Below are 13,258 nucleotides of genomic sequence, written 5' to 3' on the forward strand. Positions count from 1 at the left end.
GAGGGTGAGAGGGAGGGAGGGAGAGAGAGAGGGAGAGAGGGAGAGAGAGAGAGAGAGAGAGAGAGGGAGGGGGGAGAAAGAGAGAGAGCGCGCGAGAGAGAGAGAGAGAGACATTCCCCATAGGAATAAAATGGAGATCATTTCATCTCGGGTCAAATTGCCATGAGAAAAACCTTCTTAACTGTACGTGCATGCGTTATGATGGACTTACTCCAATCCAATTTCAGTCCTGACACCTTGATTTGCAAGTTGAATTCATTAGCAAACGTTGAATTCAATATATATGATAAATGAAAACAAATGAAATACAAGTTCCCTCATTACCATCATTTCCAGACTATTGAGTCATAATTTGGCTCTTGACTTGTGATGATTGTGGTTCCAATACCCAATGAGTCGCCTACGATTTGACCCTTATTTTGCTCCCTACATCTAAAAACAAACGTGTTTTTCTTCCTCCTTTGTCAAAAGAGCCACGCTATTTGAAGCCGGACGTAGAGAGAGGCAAAGTCAACGGCGGTTGCGATTGTGATTGATTGCCATCTGGGCGTCTTATAAGGTGGGAGACGGCGGGGCCTTGGTAAAAAATGCCAAAGCAATCTGATTCGATGGCTACCTTGTCTCGTGGGTGATGGGGGGAGGGAGGGAGGGAGGATATGCCATCGCGTCATGACCGCATTCCTATTGTCACTTTTGACAATTTATTGATCTTTTTGTTTTCGAGCCAATAAATGTTTCGGCTTGTCGCCCCCAGTGACCAACGTACGTACCGATTTGTTTTTCTGCGGTCGAGCCCAAACAAGCCATGTGGGAGAAAAATAAGAAAAGGTGCGTAGGCATTTTTCCTCAACAGGTCCTCCATCCATCTCCTTCGCACTGCTGACCGATGTCTTGTTAACTATAACCTACTGTCTCTCTCCCCCCCCCCCCCCCCCCACTCTTTTTTTATTCCATGTAAAGCGTCTTTGGGTTATTGAAAAGCGCTATATAAATTGAATGAATTATTATTATTATTATTACTGTTCTGCGTAAGCACTTTCCTAGCAGAAGGTAGCAGAAGAATGGCATTGCATTGCAAGACAAATGGACACTTTCAAGGAGATACGGGACAAGCGCATCACAATCAATGTGTTCACAAAAGATCTTTTCCCAAGAGGAAATGCATTTCAAGGGTGTCTTCTACGACTAAAGCTGCATGAGAAAATCTTGTCTTGCTTAAGTGCTGCTATTTTTAACCTTCTATCCAAGTGGCATGCTTTATTTATGCTGGATATGAATTGATTTCAATCCACTGGGGACTGCCAATCGTCACCCCATACAAAAGGTAGGAGATGTTGAAGGGTTCTGCTAGTGAGCACTGTAAATCAGTAGCCACTTTGTGAGGGTTATTAGTTCTGGGTCAAGCGAGGTCATCGGAGAAACAGCCAACAAGCTGCAACCGTTCACCTTTGATTGAAGTATCTTCCGACTCCCGGGCGCACATTCGCTACTTGCAGTAGCAGTGGTGGTCCTCATTTTGAAAAACAAAGTGACATGCCATCAAAGAGTCACCTGCTTCATTCTACTTGGTCTCAGAGGCTTGAAAAAGTCTTGTTTTTTTTTTATTCCCTTGCAGTTCAAAGCTTTTCATAAAACAGGAGGATTTGTGACTTCTCACTATTATTTTCTTGCCTTTCAGCTTTTCCACGTGCAGATCCAAATTGATTGAAGTTCAGGCAAAAACATTCAGCAACAAGCAAAGTTTCTCGAGCCTTACGAATCAGGTGTCCTCGTGTTTCTATTGATTTCATTTACGACGAGTTCTGTTGGATGCATCAGCAGGTTGACAAGTGTGGGCTGTCACTGCTGCGACCTAGAGGTGCTTACTTGTCATTTCCTTCGGTGGTGAACGCTATTAGGACTTTTGGCATCCAAATACGACCGTACGTACAGCATGTGCTCCGTACAAATGGTTTGACTGTCACGTATAACTGGAAATAAATGCTTTGACTGGGAAAAAAGGAACGCGTCATCGGATGACTTGACTGCAAAAAGATTTGGCGTTATTGTTAAATGTGTGAGTTTTTTTTTTTCTTTCTCGTCACGTCTCGCACATTTTCTCACAGTAACGGTGTATTTTTAGCTACCTTACGGCATGAGTTGTTTTTACTGGAAAAATCATCTCCATAAGTCAGCCATCATCAAGCATCATGATGTGATACCAAGTGTCATTTTTGCAGTGCACTAGACTTGTTTTTATTCCAAGCAAATGGGCCATCCGTTGATTTTCTATGCCACTTATCTTTCTTAAGCTCGCGCGTGAATGGAAAAGCACATCAAAAGCACACGGCCGGCCGGGGGTCTGCAAAAAACAACAATTATAAAGCCTAGAAATCTTCAGAAAATGCTGATTAAGTTTCATGATATGTTCCCTACAGGGGGTGGGTGGAGGAAATATTGAGGAGGAAAAAAAAAAGGGAATTATTTGGCCTGGCACCCCGTACCCCCACCCACCCGCCGCCTCTAGCTCCGCCCATGACCAAGAGGCAAACATTTCAATCAAAATAACCAAGATGGATAACAAACACAGCATGCTAGCAACATTTATAGTCCAGCCTGCTGACAGAGGCCATGAAAAGAGAAGTTAGGTAAAAGCAAGCTGTCTCGATGATGTGTTTTAAAAGTGACACGCTCAGCGGGATGACTCTGACACTTTCTTCTCGGCCCAAATTTGGCCGTGGACTTTTCGAAAGAATTAGATGAGAGTAGGCGGCTCGGTGGCGCACTGGGTAGCACGTCCGCCTCACAGTTAGGAGGGTGCGGGTTCGATTCCACCTCCGGCCCTCCCTGTGTGGAGTTTGCATGTTCTCCCCGGGCCCGCGTGGGTTTTCTCCGGGCACTCCGGTTTCCTCCCACATCCCAAAAACATGCTTGGTAGGCCGATTGAAGACTCCAAATTGTCCCTAGGTGTGAGTGCGAGTGCAAATGGTTGTTTGTCTCTGTGTGCCCTGCGATCGGCTGGCAACCGGTTCAGGGTGTCCCCCGCCTACTGCCCGTTGACGGCTGGGATAGGCTCCAGCACTCCCGCGACCCCCGTGGGGACTAAGCGGTTCAGAAAATGGATGGGTGGATAGATGAGAGTACATACAAAGAAAGGCACGAAAGTGTCAGAAAATCCATGTGGGATCAGGATGAAAGGCTGACTTCATCAAACTTTCCTTTTGAAGATGACAGTCGAGCAGAAACTCCAAATGCTGACAGCATCATGGCAAAAAATCCCAAATGACATTTGGATCTTCATTCCTTTGAATGGGAGCGACGGACGAGCGTCGGGCCAAAGGTGCTCTCCGTTTGCAGCGGCAGCGGCATCATCATCATCATCATCATCATCATCATCATCATCATCATCATCACCATCATCAGCAGCAGCAGCAGCAGCAGCAGCAGCGTGCCGAGTGGCATCTGTTTCTCCAGCTCCTTGACTCCGCCCGCCTCTTGTGCACATTTTACGGCTCTTGGCAAACCAAGCACAAGTGCGGGCTCATAGTGTGACTGATACGATGCTGCTGCTGCTGCTCCTGCAAGACATTCACACGATGATTGTTGTGGAGCGTGCCAGACAGAGAGAGAGAGAGAGAGAGAGAGAGAGCTGACTGGGATGATTTATCTCCAGTTTATCACCTTTGCGCCAGATGATGGCACAATAAGTCTTATTGGCTCGTAAAAAAAACAACAAAAGAAATCACTTGATGCTCGGCACGTCTTTTTCCAACCTACGATAGATAAGGCGCACCACCGCTTCTGGGTGATATCAAATGGCGAAATGTTCTTTTGCTGCGCCTCAGTTGGTTCAAATGAACCTTGAGCGCCAAATATGACCTTCAGATTCAGAACCAGCCTGAGGCAAATACACATGATGATGGGATTACGCTCCTCTTGAGGCATTGACACTTTTTGGAATGTCTGAAAATTCAAAACACATTGGAAACCTTTGACGAGTAGTAAAAAAGGCAAATGATGTGAATGAAGACAGAATTGAAATGAGTCAGTTGTCAAATGGAAGATGTGAATCAAAGCGAGATACGAATTGATCAATTGTAGCAAATTGTAACAAACAAACACTTCATATTGACGATGGTGCTGTCATGTCTCGTCCCCAGTTCTGTGTCTGTGTGCTCGCCCCTCCCTCCCTCCCTGTGTGCCCTTGATTGGTGCGATCACACGCACCTGCCTCTCATTACCTGTGTCGTATTTAAGTTCTGTTTGCGTGTCACTCGCCGTCGGAGCATTGCACGAGATGTGGACAATGCATGTCTCACTGTCACGCGGTTTGTTTGGTTCCTGTCTTTTGTTTCACGTTTTGGCGATCAGTCCTATTGGTTTCGTTGTTTAGTTTCAGTTTGCCGGGTCTGTCATTTGAGTTCCTGCAAGAAACCCAGGTCCAAGCTGCATTTGGTCGTCCTCGCTCCATCCTGCACCCCGATCCTGACAAAAACATTTGGTTAGTAAATCTTAACTTGACAAGTCAACTAGCTTTCTCTTCAATTGTCTTTATGTTATGACAGTCAAATGAACTCATTACCTTCAGGTACTTGTCTGGTTCCAACTCTTCTAATTTAAGCCCCAATGTGGATTTATCTTCAGATATAATTCATTGACGTAAAGCTCCAGCCGCAAACACAAATAAACGCGTGATCTCTGATGATTTGATTTCATTTCATTTCTTTTTTGGGTTTATTTCATCCCCGTTGTAAATGACAACAGAAATGAAATGAACCCAACTTTTACGATGTACTTTGGTGCAATTCAAATTTCCAAGAATATTGTGCATCCGTCGAGTCACGTTTTGCAAAGGAAACAAAAACCGATTGTCTGTATTGCAGAGCAGAGCACATTACAAATGTTCAGAGCACCACCATGCAACTATGCTATACTAAACCTAAAGTCCAAACGTAAAGTCAACAGTCCCAGCATACCGTTGAATAATGAGCAAAATACTTGGCTAGCACTAAAAAAAATGGAAAGAAAAACGGCCCCAGCCATTTTGGCTGACAGATGAAAATATCTCCATTGGATGATTCACAGCAGCCTTTTACGCATTATTTCATCACACTGACATCTGTGTAAGATCAAGCCTTTTTTTTCCTCTTTCTTTCTTTTTTGTTGCCTTTGGGTGTTAATCACCAGTTGATTCTCACGAGAACAGTGCATCACAGGAGGCTTGTGGACTGAGGGCACATGAGCAAAAGAAACAAATTTCTTTTTTGTGGCTGCAGGCAAAAAAGAAAAGATCTCTTCCTGTTTTGCTTGTAAACCATTTGAGATCATTCATTTCAAACGTTACATCGTTCAATATTATTATCCGTGTGAGACGAATTACAGATGAGGTGCTGCTGCACTTATTAATGATGTTTAAAATAATTTGATAGACTCAGCCTTTTCCTGACATGATGCTTTGGGCAACACAAATTACAAAATGAGTCTTGTTGATCTCAGTATACCCTAAATTGTAATGAGAACAAATTCTTTGGGATTTTTTTTTTTTTGTGAAACACATTGGCTAAAATAAACCATCTGGGATTTGGTTGACATCCGGACTATCTTTTCCATATACAGCATGAACTCGACACAACCCCAGTTATATAAGAATAATACAGTATACTGGAAATTCCCCCTCAGCTTGATTGTATTGATTAATGATTTTTTTTTTTTTTTTTCTTACAGCTATTTTAATGTTGCAGCAGTAGCATTTCTTTTCTTAAGTTCCCCATATTGAAGTCATTGTGCAGTAAGATAAACAAGAAAAAGAACTCAATACAAAATAAAGGCTCAAGGGCGCTGATGTTTGTCATATTCAACATTCCAATGAAAGCCATAGTTGTCCTTAATATTACGCAATCAAATTTGAAGTCGTGTTTTATCGTCACGTACATAAACACAAAAAGATCTTTTCCATAAAGCAGCTGACAAAGCAATCAAATTACAAATGATGAACTGGATTCTTCGTCCCGGCATTATCATTTATTCTCATCCTCTATAACAATGCAACGGCGAGCCAGACCTTGGAAATGTTATGATGGGGCCAGCTGTCGGCGGCGGCGGCACATTGCACAATGGGAATGTTGATTTTTTTTTTTTTGGGGGGGTTTGGGAAGAAAAAAAAGGGAGGAGGAAATTGAACCACTAACTGGAGGAAAGGCTCAACACTAGAGGATCATGACCTTTAATGCTGTGCCGCTAATCATGTTATGGGCAACTAAAGACATTTCTACACGCTACTAGACGCATCTTACTATGTCACCCTGTCATGCGCCTCATCAATTTCCTTGATTGAGGGAGGACCCACCCACTCGGATACATTCCACCCACCAGGTTCTTCTTCCCCAAAGCGTGTGCAGAATACAGCCACGACGGAATCCATAGCCGTAATTAGGATCCGTTCGAAGCTCTGCAGTGGGGCAATCCATGACGGCTCCCGGATGTTTCATCCGAGTTGATCCAAGGTTGTGCTTTTTTTTTTTTTTCTGCCAGGAGATGAAACACCTTGTTTACTGAACTTTGTTGGCTGCTAGTCAGTCACTTTTCACCAGTGAGTGCCATGATTTCTTGATTTATTCTGTCTCCTGTGATTCATCATGCTTGTAAATCGAATCCTCACATACAGTGATTAATGTCCTTTCGTTTGTCTGACAGGACCTATACGTCATTATTTGGAATCACGTAAAAGACAGCCACACATCTGGCCTGGTCGGTCATCTTTGTGCTTGTTCTGATTGCCATGCAGCACACATTGTATCAGAAAGCCAAAAGAAGCAATTAACACTTGTGAAAGATAATGAAAGCGCCAACAACAGAGGATCAAAGTCTATCGGTCGACTATTTCATCCTTAACAATAGCACGTGTGTTTTTTTCCTTTCACATGAAAGCTGTCATGTCTCGTCCCCAGTTTTGTGATGTGTATAGGTTGTCATAGTTTCTGTCTGTGTGCTCGCCCCTCCCTTCCTGTGTGCCCTTGATTAGTGTAATCACACGCACCTGCCTCTCGTTACCTGTGTTGTATTTAAGTTCTGTTTGCGTGTCACTCGCCGTCGGAGCATTGCAGGAGATGTGCGGACAATGCACGTGGCACTGTCATGAGGTTGTTTGGTTCCTGTCTTTTGTTTCACGGCTTTGGCGGTCAGTCTTTTTGGTTTTGTTGTTTAGTCACGTCAGTTTGCCGGGTCTGTCTTTTGAGTTTCCTGCAATAAACCCTGGTCCAAGCTGCACTTGGTCGCCCTACTCCATTACTCCACCCCGAAGCCTGACAGAAAGCACCGTTTTATATTGCTCAATTGGATAGTTTCTGCCTCACGCTGAAAGAGCTTGGCTCTGGTGCAAGAGAGCGAGCGAGATAGTTAGCACCATTCACTATCAGAAAATGCCATTGTCAGGGTTTTCCAGGTTATCTTGATGGTATGCTTATGTTGGAATGTAACCTGTAATAAATAACCGAGCTTGTCCCATCATCCTACACAACGTCGTAAACCCCCCCCTGCTATGTTTTGACTCGAGGTCAAGGGCTTTCTCTCTATCCCAGGGGTCACCAACTCCGGTCCTCAAGGGCGCCAATCCAGCCTGTTTTAGGTGCAGCCCTGCAACAACACACCTGATTCAAATGATCAGCTCATCAGCAAGCTCTATTAAGGCTGATAGCGATCCTGATTATTTGAATCAGGTGTGTTGCAGGGGGGATACATCTAAAACAGGCTGGATTGGCGCCCTTGAGGACCGGAGTTGGTGACCCCTGCATCCAGTCCACTCTCACCCGAACCCACCCTGTTTCTCTTCATAGAAATGCTCTTGCAAGAGGCCAGAGTCAGAGCTCATTCAATCATCGCTGTACGCACAGCGACCAATGGACTCTCCACCTGCAGGTGTTTCAAAGGACTGGTTCGTGTGGTTCTTGCAAAATAAGTTCGAGTGAGCGCCACTCGAACAGGCATTTTCATCTGTCGGCTTGACATTGATTCCATTGGCGGGTGGACCGTATGTGTGTAATCGACAGATAAGTGACGCTGACTCATCATTCTGCTGCTATTTCTTTGGATGGATCTGTTCTTTCATTGTTTCTTTTGCTGAGCATGAGTGAAAGGCATTGTAAGGTCAGTGGCATTTTGGTGGAATCAAATGAACCGTTCATCTCACTTCATGTCACTTCCGCTTGCCTGAGTTTGTGACGTGATTGATCATAAAAAAACGGATGTATTGTGGAGGATGTTTGAGAATATTTGCCATTTTTCACGTGTCCTGAGTGTTGTGAGTCACCTAAATGTTGAACAGAGGCTGTGATTTACCCCAGTCCACTTGAGGGAATGTCAATGCAAGAGCCGCTCACTCGCTCACTCATCCTGTCAGAGGTCCAAAGTTACGTAGCTTTACCTTGTCTGTCACTTTTGGTGAAATGTGGCAAGCATGTGGTGGTGGTGGTGGTGGTGGTGGTGGACCACACACACTTTCTTTTTCATACAAAGTGTGGTAGTACCATTTCTGCCAACTACTGTATGTGGAGGCTTTTCTTCCAGCCAAATGATGCGATTACATCATGCATGAATATTTATGACAACACGATGAAGGTACACCTTTTGCCTTCGGCTAGTGACCATGAGTCGAATAAAGAGGCAAATGAAATCTTTCTCTTTGGGCATGCCATTTAATCTATTCCATCCAAAGGCTCTTTTTTCATGTTAACAGATTGATTGGCTTACTATAGGCAGAAAGGCTACGATTGATGTTTTCCTTCATTTATACCCAATGCTTTTGAATTCAGATTAAAAATGACACAAACAAAAAAAAGGTGTTTCTCATTGCACGCAACCACTTGATGGAATCAAACTGACTTGTAATTTTGCCTTTGCTCTTTTTCTTTTCTTTGACCTTTGTATGGGTAAGGCAGGCAGGCAGACCAATGTCTGCTTTACAAGAAACGATCTTTATTTACAGAACATTTAAAAACACAATGGCAGGCAGGAAAAGAAATCATTGCGTGAAATATCTGATGAATAGAAATCCTGCATATATTTCTGCACATCTGAATCAAATTTCATCTGATATCCACAGCAAACATTCTTACAACGGTCTCATCATTCGATTGCTACAGATTGTCACCCACATTTCTTTTCATTCGTATAATGACCTACATGCTTGGGCTAAAACGTCTAAATGTCGATTTCACTTTGTTTGTCCCAATGAGACGTGCATGCGTGTGGAACGTATGCGAGACGAGTCACACTTCTCCACTCTTGTTCTTGCGCTGCTTTAGCGTAGAGCAACTGGGTCACATTGATTTGTTCACACACCAGCTGTCGGCCACAAATGCAGCATTACACGAGACGTAGCCCAAAGCGCTGCCCGCGGTGGATGGAATTATCAGAAGAATATTTAGCAAGTCTATATTATACAAGTTCAACAGAGCTCAAGGAGGGAGGCATTACGTGTACAGATAAAAGGGTTAGGAATTCAGAAGTCAAATTGGGACGCAGTTTGACGTATGCTGCATTTTTCTCAATTGTATTGTAACAAAGTGTCATGTACATGAGTAGAAATATTCCAAGAATATGTACATCCTGCTGATTATTTTGTTTGCTGTGTAAGCCAAGCCCTAGAATTCCTATTTGCGATATTAAGGTTGATTTAAAAATGGATCTGTTCTTGTTTTGGCGCGTCTCAAAAACAGTCGTGCTATCGGTACCGGTGACTACTCGAGAAATAAATCGTACTGCTGGTCGTTCAAAACTTGGCAACAAATCAAATGAACAAGCAAATCATCTCTGATCCTCGTGTGTATGATCGAATTCGAGCTCTTGGTCTCTCTATGCCAGAATGGTGACATCCTGCACTCCTGTCACATACCGCTCGGTGTCGCATCGCACGCTGCCCGAAGACTTGGCGGCGGCGGCGGCAGCTGAACACAGGAGGGACCGGAAGTGCCTCCTGAAGGTGTCCGAGAGGCAGGCGTAGAGGATGGGGTTGGCGCAGCTCCACGAGTACGACAGCAAAACCGACAACTCAAAGACCCGGGCCAAGGTGAGGTTGGCGTGAAATGTGGAGCAGAAGTTGACGGTGTAAAACGGCAGCCAGCAAACACCAAACACCACCACCACGGCCACCACCATTTTGGTGACCTGCCGCTCCGGACGCTGGTTCTCGCTAGATTGGAGTCGCTGCTGCTGCTGCTGCTGCCGCTGCTGCTGCCGCTGTTGCCGCCGCCGCCGCCGCCTCAGGGTGAGCAGCAACGCCGTGTACGAGGAGGTCATGATGACAAACGGCAAGGCGAAACCCAAGACAAAGGTGTAAGACAGGACGCCCAGCCACCACATTTCCGAAAGCAGGTCGGGTATGCACTGGCCGCCGTCGGCCGAGAAGTGAAGTGCCATGGGAAGGATAGTCAGGATGGAAAAAAGCCAGAGGAAGGCCGAAACTATCTTGGCGCAGCGCGGCGTCCTCCAGGAGGCGAACCTCAGCGGCTCGGCCAGCGCCATATAACGGTCCACGCTCATGGCCGTCAGACAGAAGACGCTGGTGAACTGGTTGATGCCGTCCAACACCATGACCGCTTTGCAGGCCGCGTCGCCAAACCACCAACGCTTCAGCAAGTTCTGACTGGCGATGAACGGGAGCCCCACCATGAAGAGTCCGTCGGCCAGCGCCAGGTTGAAAATATACACCGTGGTGGCCGATGACATTTTGTCCACTTTCAAAACGGCCACCATGACCAGAGAGTTCCCGGCGAGTCCCACGACGCACACGGCGAGGTAGAGGACGGCCACGAGGACGCCCAAACCATCCACGTGCTCCTTGAAGTCAAAGTGTTCATCGGCAAAAGTCCAGTTGTCCAGATCCACGTCCATCCTGCGCCAAACCCAAAAAACAACTCGCTCGCTCGGCGCTACCGTTTGACTGGCTTCTCAAACGAGACCACGCTCGGTGGGAAGGTGAAAAGAAAAGAAGAATTTGGGCTACTCTTCAAGCGCTCAATGCTTTGCTTTTAAAGTCGATTGTCCTCTCCGGCACCCATGGGCGGGCCTTTGCGCCGTCAACGAACACCCTTGAAATGAACGCCACGGATTCTTTCTCCCTGGGAGCCCTTTTTATATATCTTCCCCCCGCGGTGTGTGACGAGCGAGCGAGCGAGCGCTCGCTGGTGTGTGTCCACCACCCCCTAGTTCATCAGTCTCCAGAGGCTGGCTCTGATAGTCCAGCTTGGCTAACGCCCCTCCTGAGTCGTCAAAGGTTCTCTGCTTGTTTCCAAGGTAAACCCAATCTGCTCCCATACACTTGTTTTCATAACTTTCCCCCTCCCCTCCCCTCCCCTCCCTCCCTCCCTCCCTCCCTCCGCTTCTGTTGACTTCACACATAGCCTCCCTTCTTCCCCACCCCTCAAGCCAGGGGGTCACACAAATCCCCACGCACGTCTGTTTTCTCAGGATTCTGTTGTTGCGACATTTGACATGGGATTCTGTTTTGCTTGGGGTGGGGTGGGGGGTGTATGAAAATGAAGCAGGATGGCACAAGCAGAGGAAGTAAAGGCTCATGGGACGCTTCAGGACCACGGATGAGCGATGACCTCCATCCTGTTGCCACTCTGACACGCATAGCTGGAATACCCCTAGAGTGTCCAGCCCCTTTCAAGTCCACCATTATTTCCCATGCCGTAAGTGTTTATCCAGAACGTGATGCCATTCCAAAGATACTTAACACTTCTCTGAATCGTCTCGGGGCTCATTCATCGCAAGATTTATGGGGGAATATTTCCAATCCGGCAACACGTTCCAGGGGGGGATGCTGATTAGGCTGTGGCTTTGCTGCCAACACTTCATACATACAACATGGCCCACCTCGACTTCCCTCTATTAATCATCCGTGGAGTTGCTTCATATTTCACTTTGGTGTCATTTTGGCATTCACTTTCAGAACAGTCTGCCGCAAAGAAGCAAACGGTAAGATAAAGTCTGTATTATTCATCAAAGGACAAAAATCCTTCCTTCCTTCCTTCCTTCCTTCCTTCCTTCCTTCCCTGCTTTCCATTGTTGCGACGTCTCGGAATCCTAAACAGATGAGTCAATCGTGAATGAAATAAGTGTGTTTCTCTATGGAAAGAGATGATGGAAAAGCAACCTTTTGGAGAGAGCACCAAAGAATACAACTTGTTTTACATGACCGTACTAGTGCTCAATTGTCGAGTAGTCACCATTTCCGATAGCAAGTAGCGATATACCACTAGTCCTTTCGATGCATAAAATGACAGATGAGCTCATTTATCAAGCCCAAACGAGCATTCAGTAGAAGCGGCAGGCAATTTTGGGAAGGTTAACAGGCGAGACTGACTTCTCCAGCTCTCTTTTGTATTGGAAAACACTCGTTGTCGCCAGACAAGTATTTGATACTACGTTCCGTCATGGATGATGCAGACAGTGACGTCGTCATGCGTCTCATTAACGAGTTGGCGGGGAATCTGCGTCACCGTCTGATATAACACAAAGACACAGCAATGTCGCGCTTGGCTGGGCTCTGTGTGAAAGACGACAGGCGGATAAAAAGCGCAGGGCTTGATTAACCTTCCAACACGCCCAGTCCCACCCTCTCAAAGGTCTCCTACTGGACATCCTCCTCTTTTCTCAAAGCCAACTTCATCTTTGGTGCTTTTCATTGTTTGCTTTCTTGGCTAATGTGCAAAAAGCATCCACACCAAAGTCCATCTTATGTTTTGCCCAATTGAATTGACTGGCTAATGCAATATGTCCCAAGGGGAACATTTGAAACCTATAGGAGAAATAAAGAAGGGATATAATGCAATGAAAGGAGACATGCAGTTTTGTCTCATGATGCACCTGGCATCCCCCAACAACTACAGACATCTTGTTTTGTCTCCCAGAAGATTGATAATGCAATATCCGACAGACAGGAACAATGTCTTCCTTCTTATCCTCACGCTAAAACAACAATTCGATGAAATTACCACAAACAACCATTGTTTTTAACGTGCATTATTTTAGTCCATTAGTTAACTGAAGGAGAAATGTGTTTGCTTCAAGACGATGCCAAACCAAAATTCAGTATGTTGCTAGTGTGACTGCAGTAAAAGAAACACAAGAGGTTGCTAGATGTTAAATGTCATTTATTTGCCAGCTCCTTGTGGAGTCTTCCATTCCCCATCAAAATGTAAACATTGACATTGCACTTTATGAATTATGTTCCAAACAGACAATCTACGGAACAAATGAAATGATGAAGACCAAGGCA

General features: G+C 45.5%; 1 protein-coding gene across 2 annotated transcripts; it reads right to left on the reverse strand.

Annotated features, from left to right (window-relative positions):
- Positions 1–9,811: 9,811 nt before the first annotated feature.
- Positions 9,812–11,169, reverse strand: LOC119137970 (somatostatin receptor type 5). Of its 2 annotated transcripts, none has more exons than XM_037277551.1 (2): positions 10,217–11,169; positions 9,812–10,186 (listed from the first exon to the last, which is right to left on the reverse strand). In XM_037277551.1, exons 1-2 carry the CDS (start codon positions 10,864–10,866, stop codon positions 9,829–9,831), a joined length of 1,008 nt encoding a protein of 335 aa, XP_037133446.1. In that variant the 5' UTR covers positions 10,867–11,169; the 3' UTR covers positions 9,812–9,828. The 2 variants fall into 2 exon arrangements, with proteins under 2 accessions (XP_037133446.1, XP_037133447.1); XM_037277552.1 differs by having other exon boundaries at positions 9,812–10,189; positions 10,220–11,112.
- Positions 11,170–13,258: the final 2,089 nt, after the last annotated feature.

Source organism: Syngnathus acus, chromosome 19 (assembly GCF_901709675.1).
Source record: "Syngnathus acus chromosome 19, fSynAcu1.2, whole genome shotgun sequence".
Classification (NCBI taxonomy): Eukaryota; Metazoa; Chordata; class Actinopteri; order Syngnathiformes; family Syngnathidae; genus Syngnathus; species Syngnathus acus.

Bases quoted from the DNA above. Each gene is read 5' to 3' on its own strand.
- LOC119137970 (XM_037277551.1), bottom strand. From the start codon at position 10,866: ATGGACGTGGATCTGGACAACTGGACTTTTGCCGATGAACACTTTGAC. The intron at 10,187-10,216 runs ACAGCGGCAGCA...GCAGCAGCAGCA, and splicing joins AGGCGGCGGCGGCGGCGGCA to GCAGCAGCGACTCCAATCTA.